Source organism: Sinocyclocheilus anshuiensis, unplaced genomic scaffold (assembly GCF_001515605.1).
Source record: "Sinocyclocheilus anshuiensis isolate Anshui unplaced genomic scaffold, SAMN03320099.WGS_v1.1 scaffold870, whole genome shotgun sequence".
Taxonomy (NCBI): domain Eukaryota; kingdom Metazoa; phylum Chordata; class Actinopteri; order Cypriniformes; family Cyprinidae; genus Sinocyclocheilus; species Sinocyclocheilus anshuiensis.
The window spans coordinates 2613817-2634899 of NW_015540842.1; the positions used below are offsets into that span (position 1 = coordinate 2613817).

General features: G+C 33.7%; 2 protein-coding genes across 7 annotated transcripts in view; one reads left to right on the forward strand and one right to left on the reverse strand.

The window, feature by feature from the left end:
• LOC107687527 (abl interactor 1-like) overlaps positions 1-17308 on the forward strand; it is a 77720-nt gene extending 60412 nt beyond the window's left edge. For 2 of the 6 annotated variants that reach the window (XM_016484895.1, XM_016484899.1), the window contains exons 6-10: positions 5989-6089; positions 10620-10814; positions 12689-12775; positions 14780-14959; positions 16593-17308. In XM_016484895.1, coding sequence (XP_016340381.1) covers positions 5989-6089; positions 10620-10814; positions 12689-12775; positions 14780-14959; positions 16593-16768 — 739 coding nt within the window. In that variant the 3' untranslated portion in view covers positions 16769-17308. The remainder of the gene's footprint in view (positions 1-5988; positions 6090-10619; positions 10815-12688; positions 12776-14779; positions 14960-16592) is intronic. The other 4 variants (XM_016484896.1, XM_016484900.1, XM_016484897.1 and 1 more) reach the window with 2 other exon arrangements.
• A 1341-nt stretch (positions 17309-18649) lies between these two features.
• pdss1 (prenyl (decaprenyl) diphosphate synthase, subunit 1) overlaps positions 18650-21083 on the reverse strand; it is a 9201-nt gene continuing 6767 nt past the window's right edge. The window contains exon 10 of the mRNA XM_016484917.1: positions 18650-19210. Within this exon, the coding sequence (XP_016340403.1) occupies positions 19070-19210 (141 nt within the window). The 3' untranslated portion in view covers positions 18650-19069. The remainder of the gene's footprint in view (positions 19211-21083) is intronic.

A 21083-nucleotide genomic window follows, 5' to 3' on the forward strand; every position in this document is an offset into this window, starting at 1 on the left:
ATCCGAGGAGCGCGTGAATGCAGTAATTACACTTGCTCTGATGGCAGCAGGTAGCCTTCCGTTAACTAAGCTAAACATACTTAAATGAACATGCCTAAAGCTAAACCTCCCTTGTATTCACATTTCTAAACCTGTTGTCCAACAAAGGAGTAGCCTACATTATAACCTTTTTACTCCACAACACCAGACAGATGCTTCCTTTTTTGATCTGATGAGGCCTCTTGTCTCAGAATGAGGCAGAAAATATGTTCCATATGCTACTTTAAAAAGAATACATTGATTAGGAATAGATTATAAATTAGGGTGACCATACGTCCTCTTTTCCCCGGACATGTCCTCTTTTTGGACCTACAAAAATGCGTACGGCCGGGATTTCTTAATTGCCCAAAATGTCCGGGATTCGGCTGTTTTCTTAATCCCACTCCCGCTGAATCTCTGACCATTGCCGCCTGCTCCCGCAACATGTGTCGCTCCCACGATTTTCGTGTCCACTCCTTTAAACATTCTAATATTGTGTATAATTTTGGCACATCAGGGAGCCGCTCTCAGGATGCGGTGTATTTAAATATTTTTGAATGAGCATTTGCGCCGTTTACTTTCACTTTTGATTTCGCAATCACACGCACTCTGTGTAAAGGGAGCACATCTTACAAGATCAGATATTTGTCAATGAGCTCAGGATCTGTTGAGCAGCAAATACTCCAGCATGGTCTTGTCAGTCATCTCTCCTTATTCTCGACCTGTGATCAGTCAGATCTGACTCCTGCAGCTCTTGCTGGATGCAGGGTTGCCAAGTCCGCATTTTTTCAACAGAATTGGGCTATTTTTAAACTGTTGCCATGGGTTGATTTTCCCAAGTGGGTTAAAGATTTGAAATCTTGCATAAATTACATTTGACTGAAATGCTTGTATTGAAACATTTTGCATTCTACCTATGATAAAACTTTCATGGACTTCTACATTAACTGTTCCCTCCTGGTGGAATGACCTGCCCAGCTCAATCCAAGCAGCTGAGTCCTTAATATTTTCAAGAAACGGCTGAAAACACATCTCTTTCATCTTCATTTGACTCTCTAACTCTAGCACTCTCTATTCTAATGCTACTTCTAATTGTATCTGCTTGTATTTTTTTATTAAAAAACTTGACCCTCTAACATTTGCACTCTCTATTGTATTTATATTCTAACTACTTGTTTTATTTATAATGAAAAAAGAGCCTCTAACACTAGCATTCTCTATTCTTTCTCTATTCTTTCCACTTATTTTCTTTTTATTTATTATAAATAATGACCTTCTAACACTAGCATTATCTGTTCTTTTTCTGTTCTATTGAATTGTTTTATTTTTATTTAAAAATGACCCTCTTAACAGTAGCATTCCCTATTATTTTTATTTTCTTTCTACTTGTTTTATTTGTATTTATTATAACAACAAAATAAGCAAACAAACAAAAAGAACTTGCTACGTATACTGCTACCCCCCACTGTCCTTTTTTTGGAAAACTAAAATATGGTCACCCTATTATAAATATACTTCATTATTATGAAAATACCAGAGATGGCTTAAATAACACAGATAAACTATATTGTCGCAGTCGAGTGTTTATTGATTCTTTCTCTATTCTTTCCACTTATTTTCTTTTTATTTATTATAAATAATGACCTTCTAACACTAGCATTATCTGTTCTTTTTCTGTTCTATTGAATTGTTTTATTTTTATTTAAAAATGACCCTCTAACAGTAGCATTCCCTATTATTTTTATTTTCTTTCTACTTGTTTTATTTTTATTTATTATAACAACAAAATAAGCAAACAAACAAAAAGAACTTGCTACGTATACTGCTACCCCCCACTGTCCTTTTTTTGGAAAACTAAAATATGGTCACCCTATTATAAATATACTTCATTATTATGAAAATACCAGAGATGGCTTAAATAACACAGATAAACTATATTGTCGCAGTCGAGTGTTTATTGGCTTTGTTTTATCATTCAAAACGTTTATGTTCTGTTTACTCAGTTACAGATATAATAGCGATGCCTTTGTCCATATAAGGGATTTCCTGGAGGGTCATGAGTTCTCTACTTCTGTGACTGGATATGGGGATTTTCTGTGCGAGGGCACCCTCTGGCATCCAGTATGAATGAAACCGACATCATGTGTTTATAGTGCTAATGGCCATTTTTTGGGGGGAATTTTTATTTATTTATTTTTTAATAAGTATCGGTTCAGGCACCGTTTAGGCACCGGAACGTTTTAAAAGTATCGATTTGGCACCAGTATTGAAAAAAAAACAAACGATACCCAACCCTACAGATATGTCTGTCTACATTGCTCAACACGGCAAACACGTGTTATGAATAGAAACTGCCTATGCGTGCGCATGTTAATCATTTGTATGTTATATTAGTTGTTCTTGTTGCTTTTGTGCAATAGATGAATAACAATTTATGTTTATAGAAATTTTATGTTTAGATATATTTCTATTTTGCGGGAGTCCTGCGAATAATTTTATTCTCCCGCATCCCGCGCACACACCAGCTCGCACACACCTACTCGCCCGCACCCGCACTCGTCTCTCTGTCCCGCGCCACACTCTGTTGCGCTGGGTCCCGTGGGAGTGCAGGTCTCTACTCGGAAGGTGCCTGTTTTAATGTTATGATAATGAATGTTATGATAACTAGAGATCGACCGATATATCGATTTACCGATATTTTTCCCGATATTTAAGCATTTTACAATAATCGGATATAGGTTTTGTAATATCGGATTCACCGATAAACGCCGCCATCTTGTGGATGTTTTGAGAATTGCGCGCAGGATCACCATTGCAGCGCATCTGAGGGGAAACAAGATGACAACAATGGCGTGCACGGGTACTTGATTTACTGTAGTTAATAAATTTTATTTAACATAACAGCCATTAATGCACAAATTAGATGTATTACATAAATGCCTGATATGCAGTTTATGTAGCTTGGCTCGAAGAAATAGAGACAAACTCACGGAGTCATGTAAAATAATCCGTCAAGTCCTGTCCCAATAAAGATGTAACTTTGCCTGAATTAAATAATATGCAGCCATGAGTGGGCGCATTTTGGAAATAAAAGTGCTGAATTTAATTCGCTCTCTGTTGTCTATATGCTCATCGTCTCATGAAGTAGGAGTCACGTAGGCTAAGATAATCCGCCAAGTCCTCTCCTAATAAAGACGTAACTTTGCATTAATTAAAAAATACAGCCATGAATGAGCGCATGTTGGAAATAAAAAAGCTAAATCATTATTTCGCTAATAAACATCTAAATAGATACAACTCTATGGAAATTATTTATTATCTCCACGAGCGATCGCAGTTTGAATAGAGTTATGTGTAAATGCATAGATAAACTGCGCTGTCAGTAGGCATTTCATAATCTAGAACGACAAAACCATTATTAGTAATTCTGATATAACATGCCAGTTGAGAAATGCAATACATTTATTTTCTCCATTTGAAAAGATTAGACCTTCTACATTTATTTTGCTTATTGTTATTATTAGTGTTGCTGCTGATGCTTTAAATTAAATGTTTTTTTTATTGTTGTAATGTGAAGATTAAATGTAACATGAAAGACTGCTAATTTTCAACACTTTTTTTTAAGATGACTGAAAGGAGGAAAAACCAACGTGAAGTATGGACTTACTTCACTCAGTCATTTATTTACTTTATAACAGTAAATAAATATCGGTTCTGCATATCGATTATCGGGCACATAAACATGCAAATAATTGGTATCGGTATGGGTTATAAAATATCAATATCGGTCGATCGCTAATGATAACATGTTTTTCTATAACAAACTAGATACAACGTTAATGCCCTGGCAGTTGCATATAGCTTTGGTTTTATATTTAATTTGATTACATTAATGTTTAATTGAGATTTACAAGAAATATTTTAACTGCTACTATGTAAAGGGAATATTGCTGTAAAAAAGCACCTTATTTGTTTAAAGTGTTTGCAAACAAATGTTACTGCATTTTTGTTCATATAGCAGTACTTTTAAAATAAAATTGCACAATACACCACTTTTGAATTCATTATTGAATTTTGCGCATAACAGTGCGATTAATTGTGATTAATTGCAGAAAAATCATGTGATTAATCACGATTAAAAAATGTAATCGTTGCCCAGCACATACATACATACACACACACACACACACACACACACATATATATATATACACATATATATACATTTTAAATAAATGTCTTTTAACAAAAAAGAAAGTTTATCAGTCTTTCAGGCAACCCACAGAACAAGATGTAGTTTTGAAAAGATGTAGTTTTGCACATCTCTAGTTAAAATTGGATCATTCTTGCGATCCCAGAATTCAGACAATGAAACGAGAAAGACTCAGTGCTGCAATAATGAGATCGGTTGCAGTGCAGCGTGGGACTCCCTGCTGCTCTGGTTTCTGTGGAACTGTGGAGCTGCATGGACACATAGCAGACACAGAGGATCAGGGCTGATTTCTAAAGCTGTGCCCATGTGGGGGTGTAACACTGATGCAATGATGCTCATAACGCCATAGTGTTGAATAATCCATGAATTGATCTGTGTTGAACATACGCATAACCACATATGGATATAGTAGTACCATGTGTCTCAAAGGCAAGTATATATATATATATAGGTCACTTTACCATGTAAGCCTGTGATATTCAGAATGGAAAAATAGCTTACTACTTGCGGACTACTACACTAAATACTATGTACTGCTTGCTGCTTTTTTAAATAGTGTGTAAAACGGTATACATACTGTAATGATAAAAGTTTCAGTATGCTTTATCATGATCTCATTGTGGCATCAAGCAATATTGGACATTTGTAGCACTGCACAGTTAATCGAAATAAAACCAAAATCGCAATATGGCTTAGTCCAATTATCAAAACACAAAGGCTACGATTTATTAAAAGGAATATTTTTAGCATGTTTCAGAGTGAAGCACAGTGCTGTGTTCGTTTACACGCTGACAGCTCATGATTGTGTTTTCAGTGTTTCATAGCAGCTCGGTTCGCAGTAAATGCTGCTCCGCATGAGCTGCATCAGCTCTTGAGTTGGATCGCTTCTAACATGCATTTTGGAAAGCAACATGCAGCAATCATATTCCCAAACTTGTAATGACAAGTGCTAATACACCTGATGTTATTATATTATATTGTTCTTATACAGTGAAACATTACAATAGTGATATTTCTTATTTTTATTTAGAAATAATAATAATGTTTACATTAATAATTTTATTTTACAGCACAATTCAAATACAATTATTATTATTATGTTTTATCTGGGCACACTTTGAAGGATTTATTTTGTAAGACAGACCCATTAAAAATAAAATTATCAAGTACATCAAAAAATTATTTTGAGTTGTGTATATACAAAAGTTTTTTTCTCTAGGTTGAATTTCCTAAAATATTTGCATTATATTGTTGAATGTTAAATCTGTGTCTGCCATGCAATAGCATGCAATAAGCTAATATGGCAATACATTTAAATAAAACCAAATTATTATTATTATTATTATTAATAGTTATATTGTTATATATAATCACAATTTGGGTGGGGCCAAAGTGTGCAGCCTTACAAACAAGTACAGCAAACCTGGAGCTTTTAAATAATTATAATTTTATCAGAAAATTTGCACTTCAATTATTCTTCCCCAAATCAAACTGCACTGTTAATATGGTTATTTTGCATTTTTATTTTCTGTATTAATGTGCTGTCTTCTGGCAGTACCGTCAGATGAGCTAAGAAAAAGATCACTGTTAATATCGCCTTCACATTGGAAGGCAAATTTCATTGTGGGATACAGTATTCTCTCTTTTGGTAAACATAGTAGGTCAGCCGGGTTTTCCATGTGTGGAAAGTCTGCATACTTCAGAAATAGTGTGATATGTACTATAGTATGCTAAGAACTTCCTGTTTTTCTCTGTAGTGGCAGCAGCGGGGGCAGCGGCAGTCGAGAGAACAGTGGCGGCAGCAGCATCGGCATTCCCATCGCCATACCGACTCCCTCCATTCCCAACTCCGTCCCAGGTGAGCCGCAGCCCACATATACAGCTTCTGCAAAAACACACTATCTGAAGCACAATGTCCTACAGGTTAGGGCCAACTTGAGAATTAGACGTACTCTACACATGTGGGTATTTAACGCTGCAGCATATCCTGTTCTCCAGAGTGAGAAATGGAGCAGGATTAGCTGTTCACTGTATGCCTACAGCTTTCATGGCCTGATTTTTCTAGCTAAAGGTTTGTTAAAGTAGGCCACTACACTGCACAAGGACAGGTAGAAATAGAGAGGAAGTGGGAAACTCTAAAGGGTGGTCTGCCTGCAGAGAACAGAAAAAAAGAGTGACGTTTAGTAAGAAGAGAGTTCACTGTCCTGTTCTCCTCTGAGATACCTGCTGGAGCCAAGAGGAACAGAGCCCCCCCTCCATCTCTCCTGAATCTTTCAGTCACCATAGTAACACTGCATCAGCACCTCTGATTTCCTTTTCCCGGATTAATGTTATTTAATGTTGACAGGACCTTTGAATGCAGTGTCTCTGTCTTTGTACCCCTTTTATGTCTGTTTGTGTATTTTTGTATAATAAAACGTAAGATTTTTTTCCCCCCTGGCTCTGATAAAGAACATGTCTTTATCTGATTTTGACATCCAAAACCTAGCGAGCTACCTACCTAGGCAACATTTTAAGGCATCTTCAATGCACTTACACTGCAAAGGCTATTCCAAAAGTTTAAAGATATGCTGAGATATCTCATTGACACACCAAGTCATGGGTCAGATGTCGGGCCGTCGTTGAGTGTCTGTCAGCTCAGTTTTTACAGCATGTTGGACCCCATTGGTGGCTTTTTGCCCGACTGAGCATGTTGATACTCAGCTGGTGAGAGAGATCGTTTTGATTGGCTGTTCAGCTTAGCGAACCAGTGAACAAGAAGAAAAACAAAAGTGGTGAAAGCAAGCAAATAACGATGTAAAGAGTGCACACAGAGAAGGTGCTTCTGATTTTACATCTTCATCTTACCTGAGCATTCTAATATGCAAATATTTTCATAAAAACATGGCCATCTGGAATGCAAAAAGTGACGTTATTTGCTAGTTCTCATCCAAGATGGCAGACAGAGTTGAGGGAAATGTTGATTAGTAATGTACTTGTATGATTCAGATAATTTACGTAATAATGCATTTAATGTTAAAGTTAATAGCCAAAGTTATCTTTATAAAAAGATCACTCCACCGTGTTTGTAGTTTTACCACTTTTTGTTTGTTTGTAGTTCTGAACCAAATCTTCATCCAAAGTGCAATGGGTTGTGGACAACATTAGCCATTAGAGTGTGCATGGATCCCCTATGTACTTATGCACAATGTACTCAACCGTATAGAGCAGTGTTTCCCAACCTTTTTTTAGTCGTGGCACCCTTTGGAAATTTTAACAAACTAGGTGAGCCCCTCCCCCAATCCCGCCGGCACCTGTGCAAATCCGTCCCGGACAACACCAGCGTTCCCGTCCCACCGTCCACCTGTCTGTCTGTGGGTCTTCAGCATGGGTCACAGAATTGATACGATCTGGGGATGGTGGTGGTGATTGTTATTTTGGGTGGTGGTTTTGTGCTGCTTCAGTTTAAATCAATGCACTGTGGAGAAGTCTCTGAACTGCCTGAAAGTTTTTCCCATTATTCATAAAGAGAGTATGGGCGGATTATTAGTGGTGTCTGATAACAGCAAAAATCCTGTAGAATTAAGACCTGTTCACACTAGGGACAATAGCTATAACGATGAGATTTAATAATCACTCTAATTCTATAAGAATAAAGATGTCCACCCCATAACTATAATGACCATGACAAAGGAAAACTATGTCACTGGATTCACTTTCAGAATTTTTTTTTTTTTTTCAGCTGATGAAAAATAAAAAAGCCAATTCGAATCCAACCGACTTTAAAGATCTTGCGCATTTAAAACAGTAGATGACAAAACTGCAGGAAACAAAATGTTATTGTGAGTTGATTTGGATGCTAATATAGTTATAGTTATCTTTATAGTTTTTTCTTGGTGTGAACAGGCCTTTAACTTGCAGTCACATTTACTTTTGTATTTTTGTTTGTGAAATTCTGCAGGCAAAAAACAGTCATGTCATTCGGAATCCGCACAATTGGGAATTTCGCTTGAGGTGAAAAATCCCACACAGATTTCGCATTGGATTATTTATTTATTTTTTACTTTGAACAACAAATTAATTTACTTGTATATAAACTGCATTTAAGTATGGAAGCCCATTTCCGCCAGTGAATCAAACATAAAAAAAGGTAATTGCGACTTCTCACAATTCACTTTTTTTTCTCTCTCTCAATTGTGAGTTTGTATTTCGCAATTGACTTTTTTCTCAGAATTGCGTGATAGTTATAAAGTCCAATTCTGAAGAAAAAAAGACAGTTTTTGGTTTTTTTTAGAATTGTGAGTTTATATCTTGCAATTCTGACTTTATTTCTTAGAATTGCGAGTATATTCTAACTTCATAACATGCAATTGCGACCTTATATCACACAATTCTGACGTTATAACTTCGCAATTGCAAGTTTATATCTTGCGATTCTGAGAAAATAAAAGTCAGAATTGCAAGTTTATAGCTTGTGATTCAGAGGGAAAAAAAGTCAGAACTTTGAGATAGAAAGCTGCAATTACCTTTTTTATTTTTATTCAGTTGCGGAAACAAGCTCCCATATGTAAAGCTCCTTGTTTTGGAAGTGGTGCTGTATGCATCGCTACACTATTGACAATAGACCATGACCCTACTTTGCATGCAAAATTTCACCGAAGTTTTTGGTAATGTGACTATTCCTTCACATGGAATGCATCTGGAACCTGATACATCATAGAAACACGCGGTTGGGCTCTTTTGAATAATGCAGCCACCTAGCAACCACCCAGAATATCTTAGAAACTGCATTGCAACACCTTAGCAACCACCTTTAAAAATCTAGCTTTGTGTTGAAGAGTCAGAGACTTCCTCACTACAGGTTCTTTTGAAAGAGCCACTGTTTTCCTTCTGCTTTACATCTTCCCAATGTTATGTAACCCAGTGTATTGATGTGATGATATACAGTATTAATCAACATCCTGTCCCATGATTCTGTTGATTAGAACAGCAGGTTTCACTGGCTCCATCAGGACACAGCTGGAATGAGATGTTTGTGTTGTGTTTATATCATATGTCACTGGTGAAGGCTTGTGATGCCGCAGTGATGTTTGTCCACTGTGTTTGTTGTTCGCTTGGTTCCGGCCATCACTATCAGGGAGACCGTGTCTCACTGTCCCACTGTCAACAGGAAATCTCCCTATAGAGGAAATACCATCTTCCCTGGCAGTGTAAACATAAGCAGGACTATTCTACAACTACAACTCACATAAACAAATCAAAAACCTGGTACTTTTTCTCAGGGCCTTTTCTAACTTCGTGCATTTTATTGCAGGTCATGTTGTTTTCATCTGAGGTTGGGTTTCTCACACCCAGGTTATCTTTGTGAATCTGGTGAAACATGTCCGGGTCATATTTATATTGAAGCTTGTTTCCACCACGGGATTAAAAAAAAAGAAAAAAAGTGACTTATCACATAGTTCAGACTTTTTATTTTTCTCCCCTCACCATTCTCTGTTTACATCTCACAATACTGACTTTTTTTCAAAATTCAGAATTACAGGATATGAGCTCACAACTCTGAGAAACAAAGTGGGATTAAAAAGTCGCAGTTGCCTTTATTTTATATATATATATATATATATATATATACACACACACATATATATATATACATACAATTGTAAGATGTATACTCAGAATTCTGAGGGCAATAAGTCGGAATTGCAAAAATGAGACAGTCTAAATGAGACAAATAAATAAATTAATTAATTAATTAAATTAATTTAAATAATTTTATTTATTATTTATCCATATATTTAAGCCCAAAATCAAATACAATATAATATAATAATAAATTATAATAAATCAATATTAAAATAAATAATTTAGCACTATTTTGCTTGAAGCCTGTTTTAGAACCACTACATTTTTTTTTGTTCTGTGATAATATTGTAAAGAAAATTAGCAACATTGTCTTCCAGAGTCTCACTGCTGTCTGGCTGTTTTATTTTTGAGTTTCTCATTGTTCTCGTTGAAGATTCTCATTAAATTTTCGTTAATGTAATATAATGTAATTTTACTGTATCATAGTAATAATAAAAAAAATAATAATACATAGATGTTTTTATGAAAAGCAGCATAAATGTTTTTGTTTGTTGTTGTTGTTGTGTTTTGGTTTGATTTTTGTTTTTTTGTAAAAATAATGCCATGACGGCAAAAAAGGTTCACTTTTTTTTTTCCCCTCCAAAAATGTATGAAATATGACCTGGAAATGTGCTTGACATGTTTTGTTAGATTCACTCTTACGTTTGCCTATTAGTAAAACGAATAAATCTCGGGAAGCTTTTTCTTGCTTGTATGCATGTCATTCACTGCCCTCTTCTGGATTTTCTCTTGTCTCTGTACCTTCTTCTCTGGGTACGAACAGCTGTGGCTGCTGGGCCAGGTCTCGGGCCCATCCCAATGTCTCAGTTCGGCACGATATCTCGGCAGATCTCCCGACACAGCTCCACCACCTCCTCCGTCTCCATGGTTTCTGCCACAGGCACATACCGCCGAGCGCCGGCCGTCTCTTCCCAGTTCTCCCTGCAGCAGCCGCACGTTAACGGGGGCACAAATGCAAGTAAGAGATGGAGAACGACGCACGAATATACAGACACACGTACAAACTCACAGCCAATTTAATCACATGTGGAGTTCCATCGCGACAGTTTCATTCCTTTAAATTCAGCCCTAGCTTGGTGAAAGCCATGTCGAAGCATCATAATACCCGGGTATTTCTAGGCGCATCCTGTCTGCGATGAAGGGAACAGCCTGTCTCTTCCCACAGGTGTGCGGCCATACACACTAATGCCATTAAGACCGCAAAAGCCTCAGATTTATGAGCATTGAGAGCACCGGGCCGGTGGCCACCTGCTTATGAATGGAGATTTATTGTCATCTACGCATTAAAGCTGAGGTTTTATATCTCACTGTCTGATGCCCAGAAGCATCATATCATCATCAGACGTGAACGAGAGAGTATTACTGAAACACAACATTCATGGAAAAAGATCCTATTAGTTCTATTTTAACAAACTTTCTATTCATCAGAGTATATTGAAAAAAAGCATCACAATTTCTACAAAATATTAAGAAATGTTTTTTAAGCAGCAAATCAGCATATTAGAATGATGCTGAAAATTCAGCTTTGCCGTCACAGGAATAAATTACATTTTAAAGTATATTACAATACAAAACTTTTATTATTATTATTATTTGTAATAAAAATACTTTCTTTTTCACTGTAAAGACCTTTCACATTTATTTATTTATTTAAATTATTCAAATGGTATTTTTTTTCTGGAAACTGTCTGGACATTTTAGTTCAGTTGTATTAAATTTCAGTTCAGGCCTGAAATAAACATGGAAATTAATACAATCTTTAATGGGAATTTCTATAATAAGTATCTAGTTATGCTAAATTGAAATTATTATGCTTAACTACAATATTTTACCAGCCAGGGTTATTAAAGTTAACTAAAACTAAAACCAGAGTTATTATAGTTAACTAGAAAAAAAAAAAAGAAGGTTACTTGAAATAAAAGAAATGTTAACTGAAATGAAATAAAATATGGAAAAAAAAAAAACGAAAAAAAAAATAATTTATTTCAGCAAGTTTCCAAGCCAGCATTTTTAATTATCATTGAGTGTAACTGGGTGTACTAAAATAACTAAAACTACAACTGAAACAAAAAAATTGTAAAAATGATATAACCATATTTAAAAAAATATATATATAAAAAAAAAAAATACAAAAACACAACAAAATCCTAAAACTTTACCTAAAATTAACATTAAACCATAAAATATAAAAAATGAAATCTATTTCAAAATATGTGACCCTAGACCACAAAACCAGTCTGAAGTGTCAATTTTTCAAAATTAAGATTGATACATCATCTGAAAGCTGAATAAATAAGATGGCCGAGATGCAACTATTTGAAAATCTGGAATATGAGGGTGCAAAAAAATCTAAATATTTAGAAAATCGCATTTAAAGTTGTCCAAATGAAGTTCTTAGTAATGCAGATTAATAATCAACAATTAAGTTTTGATGTATTTATGGTAAGAAATGTACAAAATATCTTCATGGATCATGATCTTTACTTAATATCCTAATGATTTTTGGCATAAAAGAAAAATATATAATTTTGACCCATACAATGTATTTTTGTATGGGTATTTAAGACTGCTTTTGTGCTCCAGGGTCACATATTTAAAAAAAAATCAATGATACTAAAATAATTACTCGTCGTGATATAATAATTATCTCTATAAAATGATTTAAAATCCTTTTCCAGTCCATTACAAACAACTTAAAATGTCGTCGAAATGAACCAGTCTGTCTATATCTATAAGATTACAATTCCCCAGCTTTCTCATGTGGGACTGATGTTTTTTTTCTCTTCCTGCTTGTCTCTTTCGTCTCTGTCTTTGCGGTGTGCTTGTGTTCAGTGTCTATGGCCCCCCCTCCTCCACCCATGCCTCAGCTCACCCCACAGATCCCGCTCACAGGTTTTGTGGCCAGAGTTCAGGAAAACAGTAAGTCTGACGGCCATTTTTCCCCAACGTTTCTCAGCCCAGCATGTGGATGTGTTAGAGGTTTGCTGCATGCTGCCCTCGTCTGCATTTCCATCCATCCGTCTGTGCTGTAGTAGACATTGTTCATTCTGTACGATTCAAACATTACACTACAGTAAAGCCTTTCCTCACGCCTAAAGCCTGCAAAGAAGTGTCAAACATTTACATAAGTGTGTATTGCTTTACGTAACCTAAAAGAGGCTTAATAGACTGTTTGCAGAAAGATTTCTTGAAAGGCACTCATTGTTTTTTTTTTGTCATTTGCACATGTTCTATGTTCTGGATTATATTGGGATTTAATCTCGGACGTATTCAATGGCAATAAAGCGGGTCTCGTTTATAGACTTCCCCTGTATGTGATATTAGACACTCTTTATTCATTAATTGGGCTACATTTGTGTACAGCTCTGTGTTTGATTTCTACCCAGCAAGCTTCAGGTAGGGCTAAATGACACTGATGCATCATGGGAAGAATTGAAAGCTGTTAACCAGCGTTAAAACGGCATCGGTTAACTCGCATTCTGCTGAAAGTTTTGTATTTAATACAAGGTCGCATGAACAACTTGTCAAGTTGCAACAAAAATGCTCTATGAGTGCGCTTTATTTCTCAGAAAGTTGTCATAACACAAGCACAAAGTGGTTTTTGCTGCATTCTGGTATTGTGTTGAGGATGTCTCACGAAGCCGTCTAGACCTCTGACTGAACTTTGTCTGATCAGCTTATTATTCTTAGACAGGAAGTGATAGTTTGATCAAGTACAGTTCATTTTGGTTTCATGTGCTTCCAAATATTAAAGCTGCTATATATTTAAAAATATAATTTGACATTTATATTTTATGAGGAACGTTTAGGTGTCAATAATAATAATAATAATTATTATTATTTAAAAATAATTACATATGTACAATTTGTGTAATAATTGAATAATTATACATAATTGTTCATTATGATTTTATTATATTATTTTTTTTATAATGTCACTGTAATCAGGCCAAAGCAAATTAATTGTTAACCTACTGTTAACATTGTATAAACCATAATAAAACAAAATAATAAAAAAGATGTCAATCAGTGTTATGTTAGTATTATTATAATATTGTATCTTTATAATTTAGGCTTATTTTTATATGTGCAGTTTTCATTTGAATTGAATTTTAATGCATTTTTTTGTTTGTTTTTTTGTAGTTTTGTTATGTGCTTTATTAGTTTCTTTTTAAGATTTATTTATTTGTTTGTTTATGTATTTATTTAAACTTAACTAGTTTTTACTAGAATTTAACTAGTGGACAAGGAAACATTTCTAATTCATTTAAGTGTTAAATTCATTTTTTCATCTATTTAATTTCAGCGTTTTAGTTAACAAAAATGATTTGTAATAGTTTTAGTTAACAATAAGAACTCTGCCGTCAGTAGAACAAATCATTTCCCACCAGATTTTAGAAAGCAATATAAAATAGAAATATGAAAGTTTAGAAAGTTGAAGTTGATATGAAGTTTAAAACAAGTCAAAAAAGGTTTAGTTAAACTCAGGTTAACATTTTAACATTTAACTATTCTATTTTTTTCTTCTTCAAAATTTCTCAGACCCTCAAGCACCCTTTTCGAGTTTGAGTGTGTAGAGTGTGTACTGTGTATTATGTCATATACTGAGGATAGATTTCATAGTGTTGCTGTCTTTTGGATATTGAATTAAACTCTGTTCCATTTTAGTCTGGTAAGTATTGATATCTGTGATGCATAGACAGTAATCTCCCTAGATCCATAGATGTGTTTGTGTGATGCATGTTCTCCAGCAGACATGAGTGTTTCTGCAACTTCCCTGTTGTTGATGCATGTCTACTAACCAGTCTGCATGAGCATGTGTTCACGGTGAGCTGCTGGATCGCATGCCCAGCACATCTCTCCATCACGGAGCGTGTGGTTTTATTGTGTCTGAAGCTGACGGTGTTGTTTGCTGGATGTCAGTTGCAGATACCCCGACTCTTCCCCCTCCCCCTGATGACATGCCCATGTTTGACGAGGCTCCGCCTCCACCTCCGCCTCCACCAGTCGACTTTGAAGATGAAGAGGCAGCTGTAGTGCAGTATAGTGACCCCTATGCAGATGGAGACCCTCACTGGGCCCCCAAGTCCTACATTGAGAAAGGTGAGGTTTTTTAAACATCAATACTGAATACTACTTAGTTTTATTTCTCTACTGAAATTGTATTTTATTTTATTGACAAGTAATTAATATCATATTTATTTATATTATTTTGTTATGATTTATTATTTTTATTTTCTTATTTTTATTGTTGTTGTTGCTATATTTAACATTGTTTATATATTTATTTTATTAACATTTATTCTTAAATTACATTTATATGCACACATACACATTTGTATACACATAATTAAAATGTTATCATTAACATGTAACGTTGTTTTTTATTTATTAGCATTATTTTTATATTTATTTTATTACCTTTTACACATGTATACATAACATTTTATTTATTAGCATAACTATTTATATTTTAGTTTTATTGATGTTGTTACATTTTTATGTATTAACATTTGTATATTTGACATTTATTAATATGTAACTTTATATTTTGAAAGATATTTTTTATTATGTATTCTTAACAATTATTTACATAATAATAATAATAATAATAATAATAATAATAACAATAATAATTATTATTATATTAATGACATTTAGTTTAACATTTTATTATTATATGTTATATAAACATATCTGTATATTTATTGAAATAATTTAATTATTTATGATTTATATATTTTATTATTATTAACTTTGATTAGTTTTAACATATGTAACTTATATTTAATGAAATTATTAATGATATGTATACCAATAATAAGAATATTATTATTATTATTGACATTAATTTTATTAACATTTAATTATAAACATTGTATATTTATTAAAATAATTACCATATAATTTATATAATATAAAATGTTTATTATTATTATGCCATTTTATTTAATAGCATGCAACTATTGTTTTCATTTATATTATTATTATTATTGATATATGTATCATTCATCATAATTATTATTATATAATTTAATGTATATTTCATTAAATACTGTTTAAGAAGTTACATTGTTAATAACTAAATTAAATGTTACTACTACTACTACTACTACTACTACTAAAATATATAAATCATTTAAAATTATGCTATTACATATAATATTATTATTATATGTAATAGCATAATTTTAAATTAGTATATTTTAGTAGTAGTAGTAGTAGTAACATTTAATTTAGTTATTAACATAATGTAACTTCTTAAACAGTATTTAATTAAATTATTATGAATGATACGTATATCAATAATAATGTTAATAACTAAATTAAATGTTACTACTACTACTACTACTACTAAAATATATAAATCATTTAAAATTATGCTATTGCATATAATATTATTATATGTAATAGCATAATTTTAAATGATTAGTATATTTTAGTAGTAGTAGTAGTAACATTTAATTTAGTTATTAACATAATGTAACTTCTTAAACAGTATTTAATTAAATTATTATGAATGATACGTATATCAATAATAATAATATCAATGAAAACATAATAGTTACATGCTATTAAATAAAATGGCATAATAATAATAATAATAAAGCTCTTTATTGAACATTAGTGTCTTTTTACATATTGTTGTTGCCTAAGAACACCCTTAATATAGTGCAGAGTCTGAAGTGGCTTATTGTTTAATAACTGATATTTCCCATGACTTTAATCTTTGCAGTGGTTGCCATCTACGACTACACCAAGGATAAGGGTGATGAACTGAGCTTCATGGAAGGAGCCATCATCTACATCATCAAGAAGAATGACGACGGCTGGTTCGAGGGCGTTTGCAACGGCGTCACTGGTCTGTTTCCCGGAAACTACGTGGAGTCCATCATGCACTACACCGACTGAAGAGAGCGGACTTCAATCAGATCTGACCACAGTATAGACCGCTGTTCCTCACAAATGAACTTTCCTCCGTGGTGATGGGTGGATGTGGGCAAACGGGATGAGCAGCTATTCGGAGGAAGTCAGTGTGCATAAAAGGAAAGTTAGCCTGTGGGTGTCTGTAGTGAATGTCAATCACAGTCAATACAACATGTGAACATGCTTTTATGACATTTCCAACAAAGTCGACCATTTACTTGATTTCCTTGATCTCTTCTCTCCATTCACATTTGTTTGGACATTTTGGATGAGAAAATCACTCATCTTATGAACTAATTAATTTGAGTGTTTTATCTTAAAGCACCACGTCATTGCCCCAAAGTGTAAAAAATCTTAACGTAAAGCATGCATACAAAATTGAAATATGTATTGTAACCTAAACGTTCAATTCCATTCATCTTTGTATTCTTTACAGTACACATTTTTTAATATAGGCATTTGTAGACTACTTATTTCTTATGCTCTAATTGTTAGTTTAATATTGATATTTTGGGGGGGGGGGGAAATAAATGCAAAGCACAGAACTTTTTTTCTTTTTTCCTGAAGACTCACATTCTCTCCCTCCATTTTTATATTTTTTTAGTTAATGCCACAATGACTAAAGTATTTGCTACAATGAACAAACATGAATTCTGTGTAGATAGCTTTAATATTTAGTCTGTAAAGTATCTAAAGGTCTCTAATCAATACAAATCACAATTCTTACGATGCTGGACTCATTTTTTTTAAAGTACCAATACTGTGGTTGGCGCATTGAACAATGAACTGAGTATAATCAGAATCGCAGTCTTGAGATCTGAACTAGTTACTCAACTCAGGTCTGGCATCAATTCCTCTTTTATTAAATGTTTCATCTATTTCCATTCTTTGAGCTGTTTCAGGAGTCATACTGTCTGACGACTGATTACAGAGATTTCATTTCAACTACATCTGACCGCTGTCAGTCATTTCAGGTGTTCAGAGCTAATGCCTCCAGACTCGTTTTTGTCATACTGAAACATTTGAAGTGTTCCAACTGAATTCCATCTGCGCTGAAGCTCGTCTCAGCTCAGAATTTGTATTTATGTTAATTGAAATTTAATTGTACAGCCTTTTATAATAAATGATTCTATGTAAAATGTGTGTCTGTTCATTTACATTTTCGGCCATGTGTTACCTTTTTTAAATGAATGTAGAGCCAGACTCAAATTTACATCTACCATACATTAACCAAATTTAATACAAATTAGTAATAATAATTGCGACCAAAAAATAGATTTGTCCGTAAGTTTTATGAAATTTACAACAAACATCCTAATTAAAAAAAAATAGTAATCATAAAACAGCCTAATGTGATTAAACTTTAAAAAGCTATATTTTTTTCTGGTTAATAATGCTATTTTGGTTACACGGTAAACTTGATTCAGCATTTAATTAAACTCTTAACTTTTGTCTAGGCTGCCCATGAAGAAGAAGAAGATTATTTAAAAAATATTATTCAAAATATAGAATTTACTAGTATCAGCAAAATAATCTGGTTATTGCACATTACTAGAAGTAAAACTAAAGGCATATTATGAAAACATAAGGAAATATTATGAGCCTTTTTATTTTTCCTTTTTTGAGATGTTTTTACCAAAATCAAAAAGTTTGATCAATGCCATTTTACTTTCTAGAAATTAACTTTTTTTTTTACATACAATATTATTACATTTAGGGACATTCTAAATAGAATTGCTAGATTTTTTTTTTTCCAAAAACGAAACATACGTTACATACATTTCAGTGTCAGTTTTATGTAAGGTTTCTTTTTTTTTTCCCTAATAGGGACAAGATGGGAAAGTAAGAGTCAAACAGGTGGTTTACTTTAAAAAATACCGTTTTTTAATTTGAGTAAATAGCCAGTGAGGTTTAAGGCCTTGGTTGTTTTTAAGCACTTGATACACTTGAAGTACATTAACAAGAACATCTTCGACATCAAAAACGTTTGGCCTTTCGTAGTGTGGACGGATGTTTAAGGATCCACATAGACACACACACACACACACACACGTGACGGTAGCACCTCCATCTGTGCTACACCTGGAATTACAATGATTTCACAGAGTTTCTCTGTTCTTCCGTACCAGTAGAGCACCTCACCAGAGGTTAACGGAGGTCAGGGCTGTGCGTTTACAGTACGGTCAAGCATACAGTGACCATGTAAATGTGATTGTTTGATCTCTGAAGCCCCGGCGTGGTCCTGCAGAGGTGTAGCTGCCTGAGTGTGGAGCTCTGCGTCCAGGCTCACTTGTCTCTGCGCAGCACCAGCTCAGTCAGCTGGATGAGCGCGTCTCGCTCTGTCGACGGCCGCAGCCGGCTGATCTGATGAATGGCCTCTTGGCAGTAGTGTTGGGCGAGGTAGTTAGTCTGTTCCACACCGTCACTCTGTGTGTGTGTGTGAAAACAGAGATGAGTGGGGCTGTTCAAAGCTACTTACAGAAACTTCTGTAATGATTCTTTAACTATACTAATAGGATGAATCACAAGAAACATCAAAAACTTGTCCAGGGCATATTCCTGAGGAGGACTATGAGTGACACTTACATATAAAATGAAGGAATATGTTCTATTAATTGTGACCCTGGAGCACAAAAGCAGTCTTAAGTCGCTGGGGTATATTTGTAGCAATAGCCAAAAATACATTGTATGGGTCAAAATTATCGATTTTCCTTTTATGCCAAAAATCTAAAATTCATGTTCCATGAAGATATTTTGTAAATTTCCTACCGTAAATACATCAAAACTTCATTTTTGATTAGTAATATGCATTGCTAAGGACTTCATTTGGACAACTTTAAAGGCGATTTTCTCAGTATTTTGATTTTTTTGCACCCTCAGATTCCAGATTTTCAAATAGTTGTATCTCAGCCAAATATTGTCCTATCCTAACAAACCATACATCAAGCTTATTTATTCAGCTATCAGAGGATGTATTAATCTCAATTTCAAAATAATAGACCCTTATGACCAGTTTTGTGGTGTAGGGTCACAATTAATTAATGAATCTATTCAAACATAAAAATGTAAATGATGTTTTAGACTAATTAAGACTAGACCGATTTAAAACTATTTCATTTGTTTTAAAATGCAGTTTTAAATCAAATCATTTCTTAAATTGAAAGATAATTATACAAATGTAAGTGAATTTGTTTTTGAATGCAGTTAAATGAAACAAAATAGTAAATGAAATAAGTTTTAAATACACATTTTAATTGGCATTTAAAAAAAAAAAAAAAACATTTTGCAAGTAATTTTTCTGCCCGTTTGTCAATTTTCTTTATGGTTTTGTCAAAGGCTTTACTTTTTCAATATTTCACCACACAAAAAAAGAGGTTTTATTTTCTATTTAATTTTATTTTTATTCATTATATTTTTATTTTTTGCTTAAAACGAAGCCTTTTTAATATCATACAAAAAATGGTATTCTCATTAATATAACACACAAAAAATAATAATTAAGGTTATGCAATAAATATACACTATGAAAATATTATAGTATATGTAGTATAGCAAAATAATGAGTACATATATTTGGTATACATATTTATGTAAGAAATGTATAAAGGTTCTAGATCATGTCATTTTCACAACTCACAATTTAAAAAACTCTTTTTATGGAGCTTTGTCTACTGAAAGACATTTCTTCAGCTAAAAAATTGGTAAATCCTCACAGTATTTTCATTTCTATCAAACATTAAAGGGACAGTTCACCAAAAATGAATTGGTGTCATTAATTACTCACCCTCATGTCGTTCCAAACCCATAAGACCTCCGTTCATCTTCAGAACACAAATTAAGATATGTTTGATGAAATCCGAGAGCTTTCTGACTCTCTATAGAGAGCAAGGGTACTACCACAATCAAGGCACAGAAACGTAGCAAGGAGATCGGTAAAATAATCCATGTGACATCAGGGGTTCAACAGTAATTTTATGAAGCTACGAGAATACTTTGAGCGCAAAGAAAACAAAAATAACGATTTTATTCAACAATTGTACTTCTCCGTGTCACCCTAGCTCCATTTTGGAGAGTATCATTATGCATGCGCGTGCTTTCCTCTGAATGTAAACAAGGCACAGCGCATGCGTTTGGAACGACATGAGGATGAGTAATTAATGACAGAATTTTCATTTTTGGGTGAACTGTCCCTTTAAATATGGAGCCTCCCTGCCTGACTAAGGTCTATAATGTTAAAGGGGTCCTATTATGCTCTTTTACAAAGTCTTGATTTTGTTTTGGGGGTGTACTAGAACAGGCT